General features: G+C 37.5%; 2 protein-coding genes and 1 non-coding gene across 3 annotated transcripts; all 3 read left to right on the top strand.

The window, feature by feature from the left end:
* The first annotated feature begins 2,841 nt into the window (after positions 1–2,841).
* On the top strand, positions 2,842–9,093 carry LOC136229483 (protein PECTIC ARABINOGALACTAN SYNTHESIS-RELATED). The gene is made up of 11 exons (XM_066018317.1): positions 2,842–3,360; positions 4,107–4,157; positions 4,268–4,352; positions 5,083–5,159; positions 5,719–5,807; positions 6,188–6,307; positions 6,438–6,554; positions 6,681–6,824; positions 6,916–7,039; positions 7,133–7,324; positions 8,436–9,093. The coding sequence occupies exons 1-11, from the start codon at positions 3,070–3,072 to the stop codon at positions 8,793–8,795; spliced, it is 1,650 nt and encodes a 549-aa protein (XP_065874389.1). The 5' UTR covers positions 2,842–3,069; the 3' UTR covers positions 8,796–9,093.
* An 876-nt stretch (positions 9,094–9,969) lies between these two features.
* Positions 9,970–15,086, top strand: LOC136230089 (uncharacterized). Its single transcript, XM_066019027.1, has 14 exons — positions 9,970–10,273; positions 11,320–11,461; positions 11,545–11,802; positions 11,891–12,065; positions 12,265–12,326; positions 12,415–12,578; positions 12,688–12,785; positions 13,274–13,332; positions 13,418–13,552; positions 13,641–13,876; positions 13,960–14,110; positions 14,189–14,264; positions 14,338–14,388; positions 14,539–15,086. Exons 1-14 carry the CDS (start codon positions 10,215–10,217, stop codon positions 14,754–14,756), a joined length of 1,884 nt encoding a protein of 627 aa, XP_065875099.1. The 5' UTR covers positions 9,970–10,214; the 3' UTR covers positions 14,757–15,086.
* On the top strand, positions 12,948–13,066 carry LOC136231392 (5S ribosomal RNA). The gene has a single exon (XR_010689786.1). It is a non-coding gene; the product is annotated as a 5S ribosomal RNA (ribosomal RNA).
* Positions 15,087–19,483: the final 4,397 nt, after the last annotated feature.

The following is a 19,483-nucleotide window of genomic DNA, read 5'->3' as shown; positions in this document are numbered from 1 at the left end:
ATCATCTTCACCATCTCTAGATGATCGCCTACCCTGTCGACTAGGTCTGCCATCAACTCGGCCTCCTCCTCGGCACGTGTTCGCTTCGAGCTCTCGCTAGCACCACCATCACCGTCGTCCGTGACCAACCCTTCCTTCTCGCTCCCCATCACTTCTTTCCCTTTGCTCATTTTTCGCTTCCGGGACGACACAGCCTCAATCTGACCCTCATCAACCAAACTATCTTCGAGCACGACCTCGGGTTGCTCCCCCACCTTGACCAGCTCGTTTTCTTTCACAGGAAGCCCCTCGGGGACCTCTGTAGCCATATCCCCATCATCGGCTGCGGAGAGTACCCCACCCATACTTTGAATCACCTGATTCGCATCTTCGAGCGACGAGAACGAAGCCAGAGAAGCCGAAGCACCAGCAAAAGCTTCCTCATTATTCTTGATACCAACACCAAACTCATCCGGATCAAAATCCATGCTCACCCGAGGATTCCCAACACATGTAAAGAAACAACAAAGGAGTCAAATACTTGGCACGTTTCCAAACAAAAGCAAAATCACTATCACATCTACGCCACCCACACACCTCACCTACAACAGCAACGTTTACGGTTATCGACTCCAACTCGGCAAGCTCACCGACTGAGAATTTATACCCTCTTTTCCACTTCTCAAAATCCGACGCCACCCAACCCCGGAGCTGCGCCATCCGCCACTGATTCCAGATGTAATAACCTGAGGCAAGGAAGTGACCGATGAGTTCATCCATATCCTGTTTCTGATCCTTTCCCGCAGGCAAGGCCTTCAGATACTTTACCAACTGGGTCTTCGATTCCAGCATTTCCCGAGGCCTCAGCCACCGACCAGAATCCATGGGATCCTCATTCCAGACCACTCGGAATGGAAAGTCCCCGTCCAACTTCCGGACAAGCAGGAAGCGATGCTTAAATTCATTCATTTTATCTTTCAGACCCCCTATTACTTTGAATTTCTGGTGGGAAAAGGTGACATGCTGTGATCGCGGTCCTTTATTCGGCCGGAAGAACTGACGGAATACAAGACCAGTTGCTCGAAATCCCGCTGACCGGCATAGGGAGTAAAACCCGACCATCATCCTCCATCAGTTCGGGTGAATTTGACCAGGACAAAGGTCGTATTCTTTCAGAACCTCCACAAAGAAAGGAAGAAGGGGGAGCCGCATCCCCGATTTAAGCTGTTCCTCATAAACCATCAGTTCATTTGCCCCACCCGCATGATGGGCACGATCCTCCTCGTCCAGTGCAGCCAATTCGTATGGTTGGCCTATTCGATAAATCGTGGAGATAGAGGCTAGATCCGCGGACACAATAATACTGTGGGCGTCCTCTACAGCGAACGACTCTGGCCTCCTCGGACGCTCCACCCGCTCAAAGCGCCTACCATCGGTACCCACCGCACCCGCTTGCCTCGTCCACAACTTGGCCCTCATGTCTTCGTATAATGTACCCAAATGGCGAGCCGACGTTATTAAATCGTCCGAAAAAAACACCACAACCTCAAGAACCCCAGGGCGTACACCACCAACAGGTCGTTCCCTACTCGGTACAGCTCGTAGCACGACCGACTTCTTATTCTTCCCCTTTACAATAGGGGAACTACTTTCCACTTCCGATTCTATCCGCCTTTTCCGCTTCGAGGAGCGGGTCCGCGATGCGTCACGAAGCGTGAAATCACCCGGAGTAACAGGCGGCAATCGTTTGAAGGCTCCCCGGGAAGAACCTTCTGACATACTCCCTCTCCCCAAAGAAAATAGTAAAACAAAAGCAGAAATATGAAGGTATGACTGACCTTCGAAAAAAGCAAGAGGAGAAACGGCCAGAAAAAGCTTTCCCCAGATGGCACGAGAAGCACTAAAATACCGGACACTCCAACCTACAGACGGTCGAACTCCACGGAGCGGCGACCCAACTTTCGCAAAGATGGGATTCCAATTGAAAGAGACAAGTCACCAAGAGAAATAGGAAACAGAAAATGAGAAGAAATCACTCTCCCAGTATTTATACTAGGGCCAAAAGTAAAGGCGCCGACAAAAGCACTCCCTCCAAGGCATCTGGCGGCGCGTGCAAGAAGGAAATAAATGTCACATTTAATGCTACAACGGTAGCCCTGAAAGCAAAGGCGTGGAAATTGAGGAATCTCTTCAGTAAAAAACGGTCCGCTTACGCTACCTCCGTTTCGCTACTCGACCACGTCGTTTTATGGTACTCACTCTGTCGCTCGCATGAAATGCTCGCCATACCTGTTCGCGGGGGGACTACTTGATTCAGAATATCACAAAGGCCAAACAGGACCCAAAGGCCCAATGAGCAAGGCCCACTAAGCCATCTCAGCTCACTATAAATACCCCCAACATAGGAAAGGTAAAGACACATTCTCACTCACTACTCAATCGGGTACCCTCTAAGCTCTTCGATTATTTCCTTTAGTAATCATCTCGAACATCTAACTGTCTTGATCGTCGGAGTGTTCACAGAGATCGCTCCCCGCGCAGAGACGATAACCGAGAGCCACGAGAACCCCCGAAGGCTGCCCGGATCACTGTAGTACATTCCCTAATTAGATATATTTTTAAGGGAATGCACAAAAATTAAAAATGTAATTAATTTGAACTAAATTTTTTATTATTATCTTGTATTAATATATCTAATAATATTTTTTTTTATGGTTCTACTCCATTTTTCAAATAAAAACATATTTTTAAATAGTGCATATGGATTGAATCAAACATGATGTATTATGAAAGAGCAAGATTTTTTAGAAAGAGATCCACTAGTAAAATTGAAGTTCAGAGGCTTACAAAAAGTAAGGATAACGTTAAGGGACCATTTATTTACCCTATAAATGTTGTTCGGCGTAATGTCTGAAATGCCTCTATAAAGAAATATAATTTCAGATTTGGCACTTTTAACACTTCGAACACGATCTCAACTGAAAGCTCCCTTCCACCACCACCACCACCACCACCAACGAGCAAGTTAAAAACTAAGCTGAGAAGTGGTTTGCAGTAAATTAGGAGCTGGCTTTCAGTCCGAAGCGAGCAATGGCGGAGCTCCGGCACTCGAGTTCGCTCGGGTCCCGAACCAGCAACTCGCCGATGAAGCGAGATGAGGATGCGTTGCCTCTAATCCATGACAGCATTGTTCATGATGACGATCATCATTACGCTCGTCATAGCCTCTCTAGAGATCGTGACCGGCCATTTTGGTCCAATCTCTTATTCTTCGGTGACGATCCTAGGGTTTCTCCTTACAATTCCAGGATCTCGTTAATTTTGCTCGCTATTGTCGTTGTTGCTGGATTGATCTCGGTTTTCTCGATCTACCATCGTTTGGTGAGTTTATACTGACGTGCATTTATGCATAGATAGTTGAATTGTTAATCTTAGTAGAGCAACCACATGTTATATTTAGTCGTTGCCTGCGATTTGATGTTTGTAACAGTTTGCAAGCTTTTATATAGCTTTAAGACTGATTTTTATGTACCTGTATATTTGTATCCCCATGGACTTGATTCTGTGATGTTTCTTGACTGTAGCTGTTAGTTTGTTACTCTATATATATAGAGACTATCTCAGGGTTTTTTAAGCTGGTAGTATATTGCCAAGTTCGGTCGAATGAGTTGCAGTATGTATGAGAGTTAATGTTTTGTACCAAATTTATGTTTTTTCTGAAATTTTATAGCATAAGATGAAGAACTGGGGAAACATTTGTTGCATTTTGGTATGCACTACCAAAACTTTAGTTGCATATTGGTATGCAATGCCACAGCATTAGGTGCATTTTGATCTGCTGCTATACGTATTTATATGCTTCACATTATATACTGTATGGCAGAATGATTTTTTATATGCTAAATTGTGGATTAAAGTTCAAAATTTTATGCTATCTGGTGGAAGTTATGTGATGTTTGCAAACATTCTATGTTCTTACTAGAATTTCTTGGAGAGGAAAGGCCATGCTTGCTGCTTGCATCCAAACTTATGGAATCTGAATGATAGAATAGCAACTTGATAAACTTATACATGCTTATTCCACGGTGATCTTCACTACCAACATTCTTCATTTTTTTTTTTTGTAGAATGCTCCTTACTTGTGCAAAAAAGATGGTATTGTTCTCCGTTGTCCATATGTAAGCTCCGAAAGGATCAGATCTTGTTCTATAGTTGTTGTCAATCAATTTCATTATTAATGATTTTTTTTCTTTGCTTATATTTTATTGTATAATATAAAAATTTTAAGGTCAAAGAACCAGCTTCTCTTTGGGAGAATCCATATTCTGCAACAATCTCTTGGAAACCTTGTGCTGAGCGCCGTGGAATATCAGGTGATTTACTGTGAACTGCATTTATGCAAAAAGTAGTTGGGTATGATTCTCCACTTTCCATATTCATGATAATTAGGGTAATCATTAAACATTAAACACACACACACACACACATTCTATCAACTTCAAAAATTTGAGAAAGTTATTGTTGTTTATTTAGGGAAATAGAGTTCTAGATTTTCTTTCTTTAGATGCACCAGGGCAGTTCTAACCCTGATAAATGATTGGTAAGTGCTAACTTCACAATATGTTCATTCCCGGAATAATTACATTTGTTGATAAATCATAACGATGCTTCAAATGTTTCATGGCTCTTTATTGCTGAACAAGAACTGATTAATATGGCCTGTCACATTAGCATGGATGATCTATGTGGTTCAGAGACTTTTGTAAGGGCATTAGATTTGTGTTTCATTATATCTAATGTTTTTTAGCATATTAATTAGTGCTGCTCTTCTCTAATAGCATGTTGTCCTAATTCTAGATTCCAATTTATAATACCATTTGGATGGGGAAGTATCAAATTTAGAGGAGCTTATGCATTTGTAATGTGTATTAACTTTATATTTCCAATTTATATCTGCTCAAAGAGAAGAACCTCGGTGATGTTTAAATGTTTGGCACAATTTTCACCTCGCCACTGGAAAATATATATTTTTCTTATCTTCATTCTCTAACTTCCTTCTTTGCTATTAACTAGTTGCTTTGTCACCGTTCTTTATCTTTGCAGATCTTCCTCCGGAGAATGAAACAAATGGTTACATATTTATCCATGCTGAGGGTGGTCTAAATCAGCAAAGGATAGCTGTATGGATTCTGTATTTCAAATGGTGTAATTGAGAAAGCCTTGTTTACCTTTTTTTTTTTTCCTCTTATTGTACTTTTTTGGTTTAATTTGCAAATCTCCACCCAAAAAGAAAAAAAGGGAATGGGGAGGAACTGAAAGCCTCAGAGTGATCTGCACCTATGTATGAGCACCATTACCAAAAATGTCCACAGAGTTGTATCTCTATGACCATAGAAATGCAGCTACAAACGAATGAATACAATTGGAAATATTGATAGGGAATCAGATGCTACAAGTCTAAGCTTAATATAAAATATTTTAAGAAGGTGGTTTTGAACTACCAAAGGACTTGTAGTAATTTAAAAATATTTTGAGAAAGTGGTTTTGGTCTTCGAATGTTTTTTTTTTTTTTGCTAGTACAACTTTTAATTTCTGATTTTGATAATTTGCTTGTTAAAGTTTCTTTCCTTGTTCATAGATGCCTTAGTAATTTTAAGAAAAATAATTTCCTCTAAGTGCTTCTAGGATATGCACTGATTAAGGTTCAGAGTAATTTAATGATAGTGAATTTGCATGCAGATTTGCAATGCAGTGGCTGTTGCCAAAATAATGAATGCCACCCTTATTCTGCCTGTGCTGAAGCAGGATCAGATTTGGAAGGACCAAACGTAAGATTTCATTATATTTCTCCTTGTGTCTGTAGCATTCATATTGAGAGCTTACATCTAATCTAGTGCATTATATTATGAATGTTCATGAGAATCTGTATATATTTGTATTTGCTTTCTCTTCGTACCTTATTGTGAGAGCTTGGAGTGTTTATTAGAAGTCTTTTCTCTTGATGTGTGACATGGAAGGACTTACATGTTCAACTTTACCATTTCATATGAGTTAATGAAGCTGTTTAATGGGTCCCTTGTAGTTCTTTCTCTGAGCTTCCTTGCATGGAAATATTTTCCTCTATTCATTGCCGAAATTATTTTGTTAAATAATGATTTTAGATGCTCAAATGCGTTCTTTTGTTTGTGAACTTTCTAAAACTATGCAGGAAATTTGAAGATATTTTCGATGTTGATCATTTCATTGACTATTTGAAGGATGATGTAAGAATTGTTCGTGATATACCTGACTGGTTTACAGACAAAGCAGAATTGTTCTCAAGCATAAGGTTTGGTGCTTTACATTTCCATTTATTTTTTTCATTTGGCTTATATATTATGAGCTTAGTGTGCGTGTGGATTCTATTTTGATGCAACTAATATGCATTTTATGAAATACACTTTATCTGATATTTGTAGACGGACAGTGAAAAATATTCCGAAATATGCACCTGCTGACTTCTATATTGATAATGTGCTACCCCGAATCAAGGAGAAGAAAATTATGGCCCTAAAGCCTTTCGTTGATCGGCTTGGGTAAGTCATAAATGTTAAGATCCAAGCAGTTCTCTGCTAACTGTTTTGCTTTTGCCTAAAAATGTGGGCTCCCGGTTATTTCTGGTCTTCTAACTTCTTCTTTCTTTATATTTGTGTTTGGCTCAGGTATGATAATGTTCCACAAGAAATCAACCGGCTAAGGTGCAGGGTAAATTATCATGCCCTGAAATTTCTTCCTGAAATAGAGAAGATGGCTGATTTGTTGGTATCTAGGATGCAAAACCGTACAGGAGGTTCAAATCCTTATATGTATGTCTCATTGATATCTTAAATTGAGAAAAACTCATTTGGAGTTTTGTTAACTCTAAATTTATGCTACTAACCTTTACTCATCACACAGGGCTCTTCATCTTAGATTTGAGAAAGGGATGGTGGGCCTATCATTCTGTGACTTCGTCGGGACAAGAGAGGAGAAAGCCTTAATGGCAGAATACAGAAAAAAAGAATGGCCTCGACGATACAAGGTGCAAGATTTATAAACTTTCTGATTTTACTTACAAGTTAAAACCCAAATACCCATGGATATATTATGAGCTTTTTGGTGATACGTTCTGCAGAATGGTTCCCATCTATGGAAACTGGCCCTAGAAAAGAGGAAGGAAGGACGGTGCCCTCTTGAACCTGGGGAAGTAGCAGTGATTCTTCGTGCAATGGGTTATCCGAAGGAAACTCAGATTTACGTTGCATCTGGCCAAGTATATGGTGGACAGAATCGAATGGCTCCATTGCGGAATATGTTCCCAAATCTGGTAAGGCCTGTGAATCCTATGTGACATCAGTTAAGTACATTTCTGTATGTGCAGTTCAGTTAGGATGACTAGGCATGGATAAGAAGTCATTTGGATCTTTCTAAGATATGCATATTTGGGCATCAATAATAATGGAAAAGTATATATTTAAGCCCCTGGTCAAGTCAATTTTTATTGATTAAGCCCTTGATCTTCTAAATGGATACATTACTAGGCCCTTGATCAATTAATTTTTTAACACATTAAGCTCATTATCTTTTAACTGGATACATTAAGCCCATGATTTTTAACTGGATACATTAAGGTCTTGATCAAGTATTTTTTAACACATTAAGCCTCTCTTGGACGGTATGTGTGTGATTCAAACTCCGTTTAGTCTGCGTGGAACTTCCAAATGTCATTGTTTTAACACCTCACTTGATATATAGATCGCGACCGCAGATAATCTTTTTCTAAGATGTCATGTCTACCCCTAAAATAACCTTACTACATCAACCCCAAAATTACTTTACACTAACGCTTAAGTAAACAATCAAACTCATTCAATTTAACTGTTTTACGTTAGGGACATGATGACAGTTTCACTCGCACTAAACGGAGAATGGAGTTTGAATCACACACATAACCCGGTGTCCAAGAGGGGCTTAATGTACAATTGAATTGATCACAGGCTTAAACATGTTCTTCTTTTCATAAATAATTATTCTAAATGGCGTTTGGATTGTCTGACAAACTACTTCCATCTACCTCAGTTTTATATTTTTGGCCTCGTATGCTATGAAGTAATTCTATAAAAGATGAAAACTTTTTGTAGCAAATCCACAAATAATACCATGGTCTCCCCTCTCCAGCTGTTGGCCCTCTCATTTCATCATCATCCCACTAATAGTCTGAAGTCACCTAAAGAATGAAAGAATTTTGCCCCATTCATTGATGCACCTGTTTATATGCATTCTTTATTTTTGTTATCGCTGATCTCTTTGGATGTAGTTATTTTTTCTTGATAATGGAAGTTCCACTTCAAGCCACTTTTTCCTTTGTGGAAAATTATTTATTACAATTTTTCCCTGTGATTACTTTTAGTAATATTTTCATCCTGACTCATTAACAGGTAACAAAGGAGGAGTTGGCTACAAAGGAAGAGTTGGATAGTTTCAGGAAGCATGTAACAAGTCTAGCAGCCCTTGACTTCTTGGTCTGCCTGAAATCTGATGTTTTTGTGATGACTCATGGAGGCAATTTCGCTAAATTAATCATCGGGGCACGAAGGTACATGGGTCACCAGCACAAATCCATAAAACCAGACAAAGGGCTCATGTCTAAATCTTTTGGAGACCCCTACATGGGGTGGGCTACTTTTGTAGAAGATGTAATCGTAACCCACCAAACACGAACCGGATTGCCAGAAGAGACGTTCCCTCACTATGACCTTTGGGAAAACCCGCTAACACCTTGCATGTGTAAAGCTTGATTGCATCTATTCCAGGCTAAATGAACCTGCCCGTCCTTAGGACACGAATGCTTGAAGAGGAGAAAAGCAGATATGTTAGTATGATTATGCATTGACAGGTAAGTAAGGTAAGGGCTTGCTTTCAGAGGTTTTTGGCAACATTTGGTTGGAACTTATCATGTAACTTAGTGTTATTCTTGCTGGGGCATTCAGCGGTTTTGTCTCCAAAAGATAGGTAAAATATAGAGACAAATTGATGAAATTATGTATCAGTTGAGATTCTGTAAATTATGAGTTGATATGTGCAGGTGTTTTTTTTTTTTTTTTTTTTTTCTATTTTATCTTCTTATTTAAGCTAGCATTGATAATGGAAATTCATGAGTTCAAAATGATGGCAACATTCATTATGGCAATGCAGGCAAAAATAATAATAATAAAAAAAGAACTCTAATTGCGAACGGGTCACTTAGAAAGTATATGAACAATCCCGAACTGGTCAATCGAACTTTTTAAAAATATATAGTTAAAAGATAAGAATTAATACTTAAAATTATCCTAATTCCTCTAAATGCATAAAAGGGAGGGTCCATGGAGTGATCCCACCGCAAGGGTGTATTGGGGGCAAGTTTTTTACCATCAATTTTTTGATATGAGACCGCTTTTAAGACTCAAACCCGTCATCTACACTATCAGCTATCTTTCACTTTTATATTTAATATTTATATACACAACAAATATTCAAGTTTGGGTAAAGAATAGAGGAAATAAAGGAATTGAACTAGTTAAAAAATGACAAGAAAAAGTCAGCATCTTTTTACTGCCGACAAATTATACAGCAGCAGATTTAGCAATGGTAAGAATTTTTCAATAAAGAGAGTAACCAACTTCCTTACACTATGATCGACATTGATGGTAATACAATACAACACTGATCCATCTTCCGACACATTTTTCAAGATAAGTATTACTATCATCTTCCTTATTTAGATAAGTAGTAGAAATTTTATTTATTAGGACAACCTTTTCTTCCGACAATATTAAAAACATTTTTCCTATAAGGTCTTCTTGTCGCGGTAATAATACTTTCTTCACTTAACCAAAGTGACAAGAACGCTGATGGAGCTTCCAAATCAAATTATAATTTCCATTTTTTAGCATTTTATTAATTTTCCATTTTTTTTTTTTTTTTTTTAATTTCAGAGTTTTGTCTGGTTATAGTATATATGAGCAGAAGACACCACACCAGCGATCATACACAGATCTTCTTACTCTCTCTTTTTTTACTGTGAAACAGAGAAAAAGACGAAATAGAGTATTCCTACACGTTAAGCCACCACCGTCCTCCAACCCCATTAAATTAAAGATCAAAACTTTGTCTTTTCTTTTATTCTTCTTCTTTAGAGATAGATAGTACTAATTTCTTGTAAATTAGTTAGTACCATGAAGATCCAACTCTTCAGCTCTCTGATTCTTTTCCTTGCTCTTTCTTCTCTCCACAGGTTCCTCTCTCGCTTTCTCTGTTATTTGGGCGTGTTTTGTGTTTATTGTTAATGCCATTATATCTAATTTTTACTAATTGTTTTCATCATATCTTTTGCTAATTTTCTGTGTTTTTGTGTTAAATTTTGTTGATGATTGAAATTCATTGAAAACCCAATTCAGGTTTACCCTTTTTTTCTTCTTGGTTGGACTGGTATGTTTGGGAATGTGGTTTTTTATTGTAAAATTTGTTGGGTACCTTTCTCTTTTGGTAAAATTACATCCATGATCCCTAAACTTTACCTTTTTTTCATTGTGCCCCTTAATGTCAACCCAGATATTATAGAACCTTGAATTTTGTAATGACTCCTATTGTTTACGGAGTAAAATTGGCCGATCACAATCTCAATAATAGATAACTACAAGAATTAAGTTAGTTTAGAGCCGGATTTCCCATGGATTAACTGTTTTCGATTTTCCAAATAACCATTTTTGGAGCTTTCTTTCTCTAAACAAGGACACGAGCACGGACACAAGGAAACAGTATTTTTAAAACATAACCTTCCTAAAATAGCCTATAAACAAAAATAGACACGGGCATGGACATAAAATGCAGGAACGCTAGAAAAAAATCTTTCCTTTTAACTAAACAACACCTAAATAACTTCAAAACCAAAAGTTTAAAAATTAAACTTGTTTAGTATATTTCCATTAACTCTATAATAGATGTTCATCTTGATCAATATTAAAAGGGGCTATTATGTTAATAAAGTGCAAAGTTTAAAAAACCCTATCAAAAACTCTCAAAATCCTCATTTTCTCCTCTCATTCAAAACCCTAACAAAATAAAGTGCAAAGTTTAGGGTTTGTAATGTATGGTTTTGAAGTTCAGGGGCTATAATGAAAGTAAGGATAAAGTTGAGGGGCAATGGGTGTAATTTACCGTTTCCCTTTTCTTCTTGAAATGTTCTAAAATTAAAAATTGTAACTTTTGACATTCTTCTTGCTATCTCAAATATGTTGTTCATGTAAATCCCAAATGTTATATAAATTAGAATCATTTCAGGGTTTTATCTGTGGGAGATCATGCTAGCTTCCCACCTAGAGGTTGGAATTCATATGATTCTTTCTGCTGGACCATTTCTGAAGAAGAGTTCTTGCAAAGTGCTGAAATCGTTTCTCAGCGTCTAAAAGCTCATGGGTATGAGGTACAAACATGGTGGATGTTGCCTAACTATTTGAGTTACGGATTGATGTGAATAAAAATGTAATCTTTTTCTATTCTCTGCAGTATGTTGTACTAGACTACCTTTGGTATAGGAGAAAAGTGCCAGGTGCTTATGTTGATTCTCTTGGATTCGATGTGATTGATGAATGGGGAAGGATGGTCCCTGCTCCGGATCGATGGCCTTCTTCCAAAGGCGGAAAAGGGTTCACTGAAGTAGCCAAGAAAGTTCACAGCTTGGGTTTGAAATTTGGGATCCATGTGATGAGAGGAATAAGCACACAAGCATACAATGCCAATACCCCTATTTTAGATACAAAAACGGTATTTATTGACCATTTGAATGTTTTCGGATGAATGTAGCTGAACAATCGAATTCTAATGCTTGAGCCTTGTTTTTGCTGTTAACTAGGGAGGTGCTTATGTAGAGTCTGGTAAAAAATGGACAGCCAAAGACATTGGGATCAAGGAGAGAACTTGTGCGTGGATGCAACACGGTTTCATGAGCGTAAATGTTAAGTTGGGAGCAGGAAGAGCCTTCTTAAGATCACTTTATGAACAATATGCCGAGTGGGGTGTTGATTTCGGTAAATGCTTAATCATGATCTGCTTTGTTTTTCCAGCCAACATAATATGAAATATCGGATAATGTGCTTTCGTTTTTTAAGTAAAGAACTCGGTTTTGAACTTCATTGTACTTCTTATACACAATGGTAGACTTATTCAGTAATGCAAACAGCTTTATTTCAATATCTTTTAACTTTGTTTTTGTATTCTTTTTCACAGTAAAAAATGATTGCGTATTCGGTGACGACTTGGATATAGAAGAGATATCTTTTGTATCAGAGGTACATAGAAATTTTTAGTAGACTACTGATATTGCTATTGATTCTTTGTGAACAAAGATGAGATTACATGTGGAGAAACTTTATTCAGGTTCTGAAAAAGCTCGATCGACCCATTCTATACTCTTTATCTCCCGGAACAAGTGTGACACCAAACATGGCCAAAGAAATAAGTGGATTAGTCAATATGTACAGGATAACCGGCGATGATTGGGATACTTGGGGAGACGTAGCATCCCATTTTGATGTTTCAAGGTAATATGTACATTCAATATATACGAACAGTCTGGAGTTCTGATTTCTATTGATCTTTGCTTCTTGTTTTACGCACTTTATCGAATGCAACACTGTTCTTTTGCACCAGGGACTTCTCTACTGCTAATATGATTGGTGCTGAGGGTTTGCTGGGGAAGTCCTGGCCCGACCTCGATATGCTCCCTCTGGGATGGCTTACTGACCCAGGTTATAAGAATTTGAAGAATGCTGTTTAATTTCTTTAAATTCTAGCTTCTTGGATAACTTTATTATAGAAAGGGGATTAAAGCATCCTGAGCCCTTGAACATTCGTTGTTTTCACACATTGAGCACCTAATATTTTTATTTTTACACATTTGGGTGCCAAAAGGGTGCGATCCTACCAGCACTAATGCACCGGATCCCATCAGAACTCCGAAGTTAAACATGCTTGGGCGAGAGTAGTACTAAGATGGGTGACCTCTTGAGAAGTCCTCGTGTTGCACCCCAAAATTTTAGTTCATGTTAGCTGACTCCGAATCTTTCGGGACTAAGGCTTTGTTGTTGTTGTGGGGTGCCACATGATTATATATGATATAAATAAAACAAAAATACTAACTGTGTGAAGTGTGTCGTGTCAGGAAGGTTGTCTCTGTAAATCGTGTCAAAAATCGACAGTCCTAGTTGAGCAGTTGCTTCGCTTTTGTGTTTTACAGGTTCCAATGAAGGTCCGCACAGAACGTGTAACCTTAATCCAGATGAGCAGAAAACTCAGGTATAAAAATGATGCCATACCGGATCTCTATATTGCATACCAAATGAGCTTCTTTGTTGATTTTGGTTTGTATTTTCGTCCATAGATGACCTTGTGGGCAATGGCAAAGTCTCCTCTCATGTTTGGAGGAGATGTAAGGAAGCTTGATGATTTCACCTACAGTTTGATCACTAATCCTACCATTTTAGAAATTAATTCTTTTAGCTCAAATAATAAGGAGGTACATAAGCTCGTCTTCTTTTCGATACATCTGCAACATCCATCTTTTTAATCATTAGTTTTCGTATAAATTTCTGTTGCTTTTGTAGTTTCCATTTATTAGTAGTCTCTCCAAGACTAAGGATTTCTCGCTACGATCGAAAAGATTCGAGATGAAACCGAAGATATCACATGAACACGTTTTAAGCATAAGTACGTGCAAAGATCCGAAATGCAATGGTTGGTCTGTTGCAGCTCTTCACCAAGATACAAAACAGATCTGCTGGAAGAACTCGAAAAGCAACAAACCTTTATGCCTATACAAGAAAAACGTTTTCCTGAACACGTAGCATCTATTAATCTTTTATGTATATAATAAAATGTTAATTGTTGCTTCCACTTGTTTTGACACTATGATTGGTAATGTAGGGATGAAGGGATTATCTATAAGCAAAAGGAACTGCATTCGTTTTCAAGCGACGGACTCGAGTTTTGCTTAGATGCTTCTCGAAGAGAGAAGCTTACTTCAAAAGAATTGAGAAATGGTTCATTTTCAACTTGCAAATGGGATGCCAACCAGGTAATTTCAGTCTTCTGCTCAAACAAATGCAGAATAGATGTTAATCATACTTAAAGACGGAATATTCATCTTCGACAGAAGTGGAAGTTGAACAACGACGGAGCCCTTGTCAGCAATTATTCTGGTCTCTGTGCTAAAGTAGATTCAGTGGAAGGTAACATAGTTGAAGCTGAAATAGAGTTTTCACATATACATCATACAAATTGCTTGACATTTTCTAAATGCAGCTAAAACCGGCCCCAGCGGAATTCGCTCGTGGATTGCAACCGGAAGAAAAGGTTCGATTTTTTCACTACATTTCAACAGATAGATAGCATAGCTCCTCTACTTGTTTTGTTTCTTTTAACTACACAATATTTGTGTCGTTGCACTTGTACGATCGGATCAGCTCTCTTGGTAACAATTAGTTTGTTGTTTACACTGATCAGGAGAGATATATGTTGCTTTCTTCAATCTGAACCCACATAAGACGGTAATATCTGCAAAGATATCGGACATCGGTAAGGAATTGCCTGGGAAAAACTTGAATAAAAACTCATGTCAAAGCAGTGAAGTGTGGAGTGGTAAAGATTTTCCGGCGAAAGACTCGATATCAATGGCAATAGAGATGCACGGTACTGCACTGTTTGTCCTCCACTGTAACTAGTACAGAACAGACTGATTGAATGCTGCTGAAGAAATCCGGTCTGTGCGTTTTGAATTCGACACAGAAATTAAAAGTAGCATCTTTATGATGATCAAAATGAAGGGATGTGTTGAATAATCTGTTAAACTAGTGAATAAGATTTTGTTGAAAAAATTGAACAAAATCTTGTTGTAGGCTTAGGATTAGGAGTTGATGTTCTGATTTTCTGCAGCTGTCTAGGAATTAGAATCTTGTAGGCATGTATTAGTTTATGTTATGCAATGAGGAATTGTTATATAAATTTTACAATTTAATAGTTTCTTATCATACAATTTAACGTCTTAACTTGCACCCGAACGTATAGTAATCAATTGTATTTGATCCTTAGCACGTATATAAGGAGATCTATTAAATTGCCCGTGAGATGTTTGCTACTTGGGTGGAGAAGAACTGGTATTCTAAGATTGTATGAACAAAGAAACAAGTGATTTTCGGTTGTGAAATTTCGTATGAAAATTGAAACAACTAAACAGAATGACAACGTGTGATTAGCGATCATCAAATGTAAATATTTAGTTGGTTTCTTTATATACACATTAATTTTTTTAAATATGATTGATTGTTATATGTCCCATAATCTCAATGTTCTTAGATATGACATCTTTTTTTTTTTTTTTTGAATCATGATATGACATCTTAATAGCTCATCTTTTCTTCAATATAAACTGGAATAAGAGCAGAAAAAAATCCAGTCTTTAGTTATTTTATTAATGTACTCCACAAAAATATGAAAATTGAATATTTTCAATTTAATCCAATCTATAGCCTCTCCCCTCCCTTTTACATTTTTTCACAATTAAAATTATGCAAATATCTTAAATTCAAGTATGAATAGATGACTTATAAGCAAATTTAAAAGATCAATAGATAAATAAATTCTGAGAATCAAATAGATCATTTTATACGTATAGGCTAAGTTTGTTCTTACTTTGAAGGATTAGCCGGACTTGAGATCAATTTGCAATCAACCATATATTAGCCTTTTTGAGAATATTATGAACAGATTTGAATTGATGTAACAATAAACCATTCGAATTCTTGGTCACCTATAAGCCCAGAAAATAATGCAATGATCCCAGATATCGAATAGCGAAATTAAGTTCAAGAAAACTTGTGTATTTTGTGATCAAACCAGAATCATTCCCAGTCACCAACAAATCATCCACATAGATCAGACAATAGACACGCACCTTGCCTGAGAGCTAGAAATAAAATGAAGTGTCGGTTTTGGATCCGTGAAAACCAAACTCCAAAAGCTTTGAAGTAAGCTTCTCATGCCACATAAGAGGTGATTGCTTCAATCCATATAAAGATTTGTGCAATTTGCACACTAATTTCGGATTAGCCGGATCCACCACAAAGCCAGAGGGCCGCACCATATACGCAGCTTCATGCAAATCACCATGTAGAAATGCATTGGACACATCAAGCTAAGTAATATCCCAACCATAAGTCACTGCCAAAGAAAGGATAAACCGAATAGTGGTAGGCTTAACCACCAAACTAAAAGTAGCAGAATAATCAATCCCAGGTCGCTGATGAAAACCTTTGCGGCCAGACGAGCTTTATCCCGTTCTATTGCCCCACTCGCATCGGTTTTAGTTTTAAACAACCACCAATTATCAATAAGATTGGCCCCCGGAGGAAGAGGAACAAGACTCCATTAGCCATTAGCGCATGATATTCTTCACCCATAGCTTTTCGCCAATATTCATGCTTAGATGCTTGTAAAAATGTAGTGGGATCAGCCTCGATTTTGTGGACAAGCATCTTAGGTTTGAAAATTCCACCTTTTGTTGTAGTAGTCATTGGATGAGTGTTGATAACAGTGTGTAGCGGAGCAATTATTGCATGTGAATTATCTGATGAAGCAGTCACCGGAGAGACAACAGCCTCGGATCGCACAAGAGGCATGGTAGGGGACGTCAAATTCAGTAAGGTAGGAGTAGCAGGCTGCAAATCAGGTATCGAATGTGAAGGAAGATTTGGAGACCGGTAAGAGGAAGTAGGGGCATATTCAATATGAACTGAAGATTGCCGTGAAGTTTCTGGGATCGAATCAGCACTAGAAAATATCAACGGATAAGTAACATGTGGTGCAACCAAAATAAGTGTGGGATCATGGACATGTTGGGCACATTTATTGAGATCATCAAATGGAAAATCATGCTCATAAAAAATGACATGGCGTGGGATGTATAATTTAAAAGACACAGGATCAAAGCAATGAAAACCCTTATAGGGACGAGGAGCTAATTTAGTAGAATGAGGAGCTAATTTGTGTGGTGCATAGGGACGAAACCATGGGTAACATAAACACCCAAACACACGTAATTGAGAATAATCATATAATTTTCCAAACAATTTGAGAAATGGAATATCAAATTCAATAGTAGATGTAGGAATCCAATTAATAACATAAACAACGGTGTCAAACGCATAAGATCAAAAGGATGGGGGCAAATTTCATCAATGATGTACAACATTTGCCCTATTTCACACTTTGGTGTACAGCCTTCAATTTGTCTCACTAATATATATGAACTTATAGGTGACCTCCCACTTTGGTGTATAACCGATTAAAATAACCGTTCAACCTAAAGTCAACGTGCCACCTCATCATTTTTTTATTATCCATTTATAAATGGGACCCACATATAGTGAAATTACAAAAATAACCTCAATACTAAATAAAAAATATAATCTCCCCATTTCCCCTTTCTCTCTATCTTTGTTTTTGTCTGCAAATATTTTTTCTCTCTAACTCCTCCATCTCTTTCCATTTATCAGATTGTTAACGAGTTGAAAGATGCTAACTGCATCATCTTCTAATCCCAATTTATATAATTTATTTCAGTGAATCATCTTATCTCATTCAAATGAAAATATTTCCAATGTGTAGTAATTTTCAAGTTGTTGCTCATATATTTCTTTGTTGGGCTGGCTGCTTGCCAGGAATTAAAGAACAGCAGAATGTTCTTGAAACTTCTAGCTGAAAACTGGTAACCGCATGAATGTTGGCACCAATAGTGGCGATGGGAAAACCACGCCCTTGCATTTTGTTGTTCAGGAAACCATCATATATGAGGTTCTCGATTTTCAGGCATAAATCAGAATCAAATAGCTTCCACTTTCCAGGATGATGCTGAGTTCCGAAAGCTCGGGTTGCATGTTGTTTCAGGTTTAAGTGGAGAGCTCACCATTGTGAAAAAAGCTACAACAATGGATTCTTGATGTCTCAAAACTCGCGGTAGGAATTTTAAAAGTTAGAGATGTTGTGAAGTCAAATGAAGAAAGTTCATTAAAAGAAAGTAGCAGAAGATTTTTAAAATCGACGAAAGGATTCTTGAAAAAAGCAGAAGAGGAAATTGTGAGGATTCAACTGGAAGAAAGAGATGAGTTAGAGAGAGAAGGGATTTCCAGAAAAAGGAAAGATAGAAAGAAAGGGAAAATGAAGAGATTGTGCTTTTTATTTAGTAATGTGGTTATTTTTGTAATTTCATTATTTGTGGGTCCCATTTTATAAATGGGTAATAAAAAATTGATGAGGTGGCACATTGACTTTGGGTTGACCGGTCATTTTAACCGGTCATACACCAAAGTGAAATGTCACCTATAAGTTCATATATATTAGTGAGACAAATTGAAGGTTGTACACCAAAGTGTGAAATGTGGCAAATTTTGTACACCATTGATGAAATTAACCCAAAGGATGGTGGAAGGCGAGCATGATAAAGTAGGGCAAATCCAGTTTCAACAATATGTCTATGCTTTCTTTCTGCACAACCGTTTTGTTCAGGTGTGTAGGGGCATGAAGATCTTTGCACAATACCATTATCAATTATCAGCTAGATATTTGGTTAAAGCTCTAAATTCTCCACCCCAATCAGATTGAAAGGTTTTGATTGGAAGGCCAAAATATTTCTCAACTATAAGACAAAACCGCACAAACACATCAAAAACTCCATATTTCTTCTTGAGCATATAAAGCCACGTGTATTTGGTGTAATGGTAAAAAAAACAACATAATATGAATCAGGGGCGGAGCCAGGGGGGTAGGGGAGGGTCTCTCGACCCTCCGGTCCGCCAGAAACCACCACCAAAGGTGTTTTCCACCCCCTGGTATCAAGATTTACTGGCAGAGGTTGAAGAAGAGGGGCTGCGACCCCTCTTCTTCATTCTCTTTTAATTTTTTTTATTTCACTTAAGTCCAAAATGACGTCGTTTTGGACTTTAATGAAACGGCGTCGTTTCATTAAAGTCCAAAACAACGTCGTTTTGGACTTAAGTGAAAAAAAAAGAGAACAGATCCGGAAACTTGAAGCCCAACACGAACATTTCACATCCTTTTCCTTAGTTGGGTGGAAAAATACCCAAATCACTCCATTCTTTCTTCTAAATTTCAATTGTCCATCTATTCTTTTTTTAATCAACCAATTTCCAAATAAGTTTTGTATTTTATTTATTCTAGGTTTAGTTTTATAATTTCTAAATTAGGGTTTATTATTAGGGGATATATTGTTTACTTAAATATTATTTAGTAATTACAATTAATTTAAGGTTCAATTTAGGATATCTAATTTAGGGATTTGTATGTTGGGGATTAATTTCGTTTATTACGTTGAGAAAAGAATTTTTATCGGTGTCGAAAATGAAGCAATTGTACAAAATTTTCAGAAAATGACAAC

This window comes from Euphorbia lathyris, chromosome 5 (genome assembly GCF_963576675.1).
Source record: "Euphorbia lathyris chromosome 5, ddEupLath1.1, whole genome shotgun sequence".
NCBI classification, from domain to species: domain Eukaryota; kingdom Viridiplantae; phylum Streptophyta; class Magnoliopsida; order Malpighiales; family Euphorbiaceae; genus Euphorbia; species Euphorbia lathyris.
This window is presented reverse-complemented; position numbering and strand designations above follow the sequence as displayed.

What these genes read in the sequence shown, in the direction of transcription:
- LOC136229483 (XM_066018317.1), top strand. Translation starts at nt 3,070, where the DNA reads ATGGCGGAGCTCCGGCACTCGAGTTCGCTCGGGTCCCGAACCAGCAAC. An exon ending in TTGTTCTCCGTTGTCCATAT is followed by an intron (nt 4,158 to 4,267) that starts GTAAGCTCCGAA and finishes AAAAATTTTAAG; the next exon opens with GTCAAAGAACCAGCTTCTCT. An exon ending in CCTTTCGTTGATCGGCTTGG is followed by an intron (nt 6,555 to 6,680) that starts GTAAGTCATAAA and finishes TGTTTGGCTCAG; the next exon opens with GTATGATAATGTTCCACAAG.
- LOC136230089 (XM_066019027.1), top strand. Translation starts at nt 10,215, where the DNA reads ATGAAGATCCAACTCTTCAGCTCTCTGATTCTTTTCCTTGCTCTTTCT. An exon ending in CTATTTTAGATACAAAAACG is followed by an intron (nt 11,803 to 11,890) that starts GTATTTATTGAC and finishes GCTGTTAACTAG; the next exon opens with GGAGGTGCTTATGTAGAGTC. An exon ending in GATTGCAACCGGAAGAAAAG is followed by an intron (nt 14,389 to 14,538) that starts GTTCGATTTTTT and finishes TACACTGATCAG; the next exon opens with GAGAGATATATGTTGCTTTC.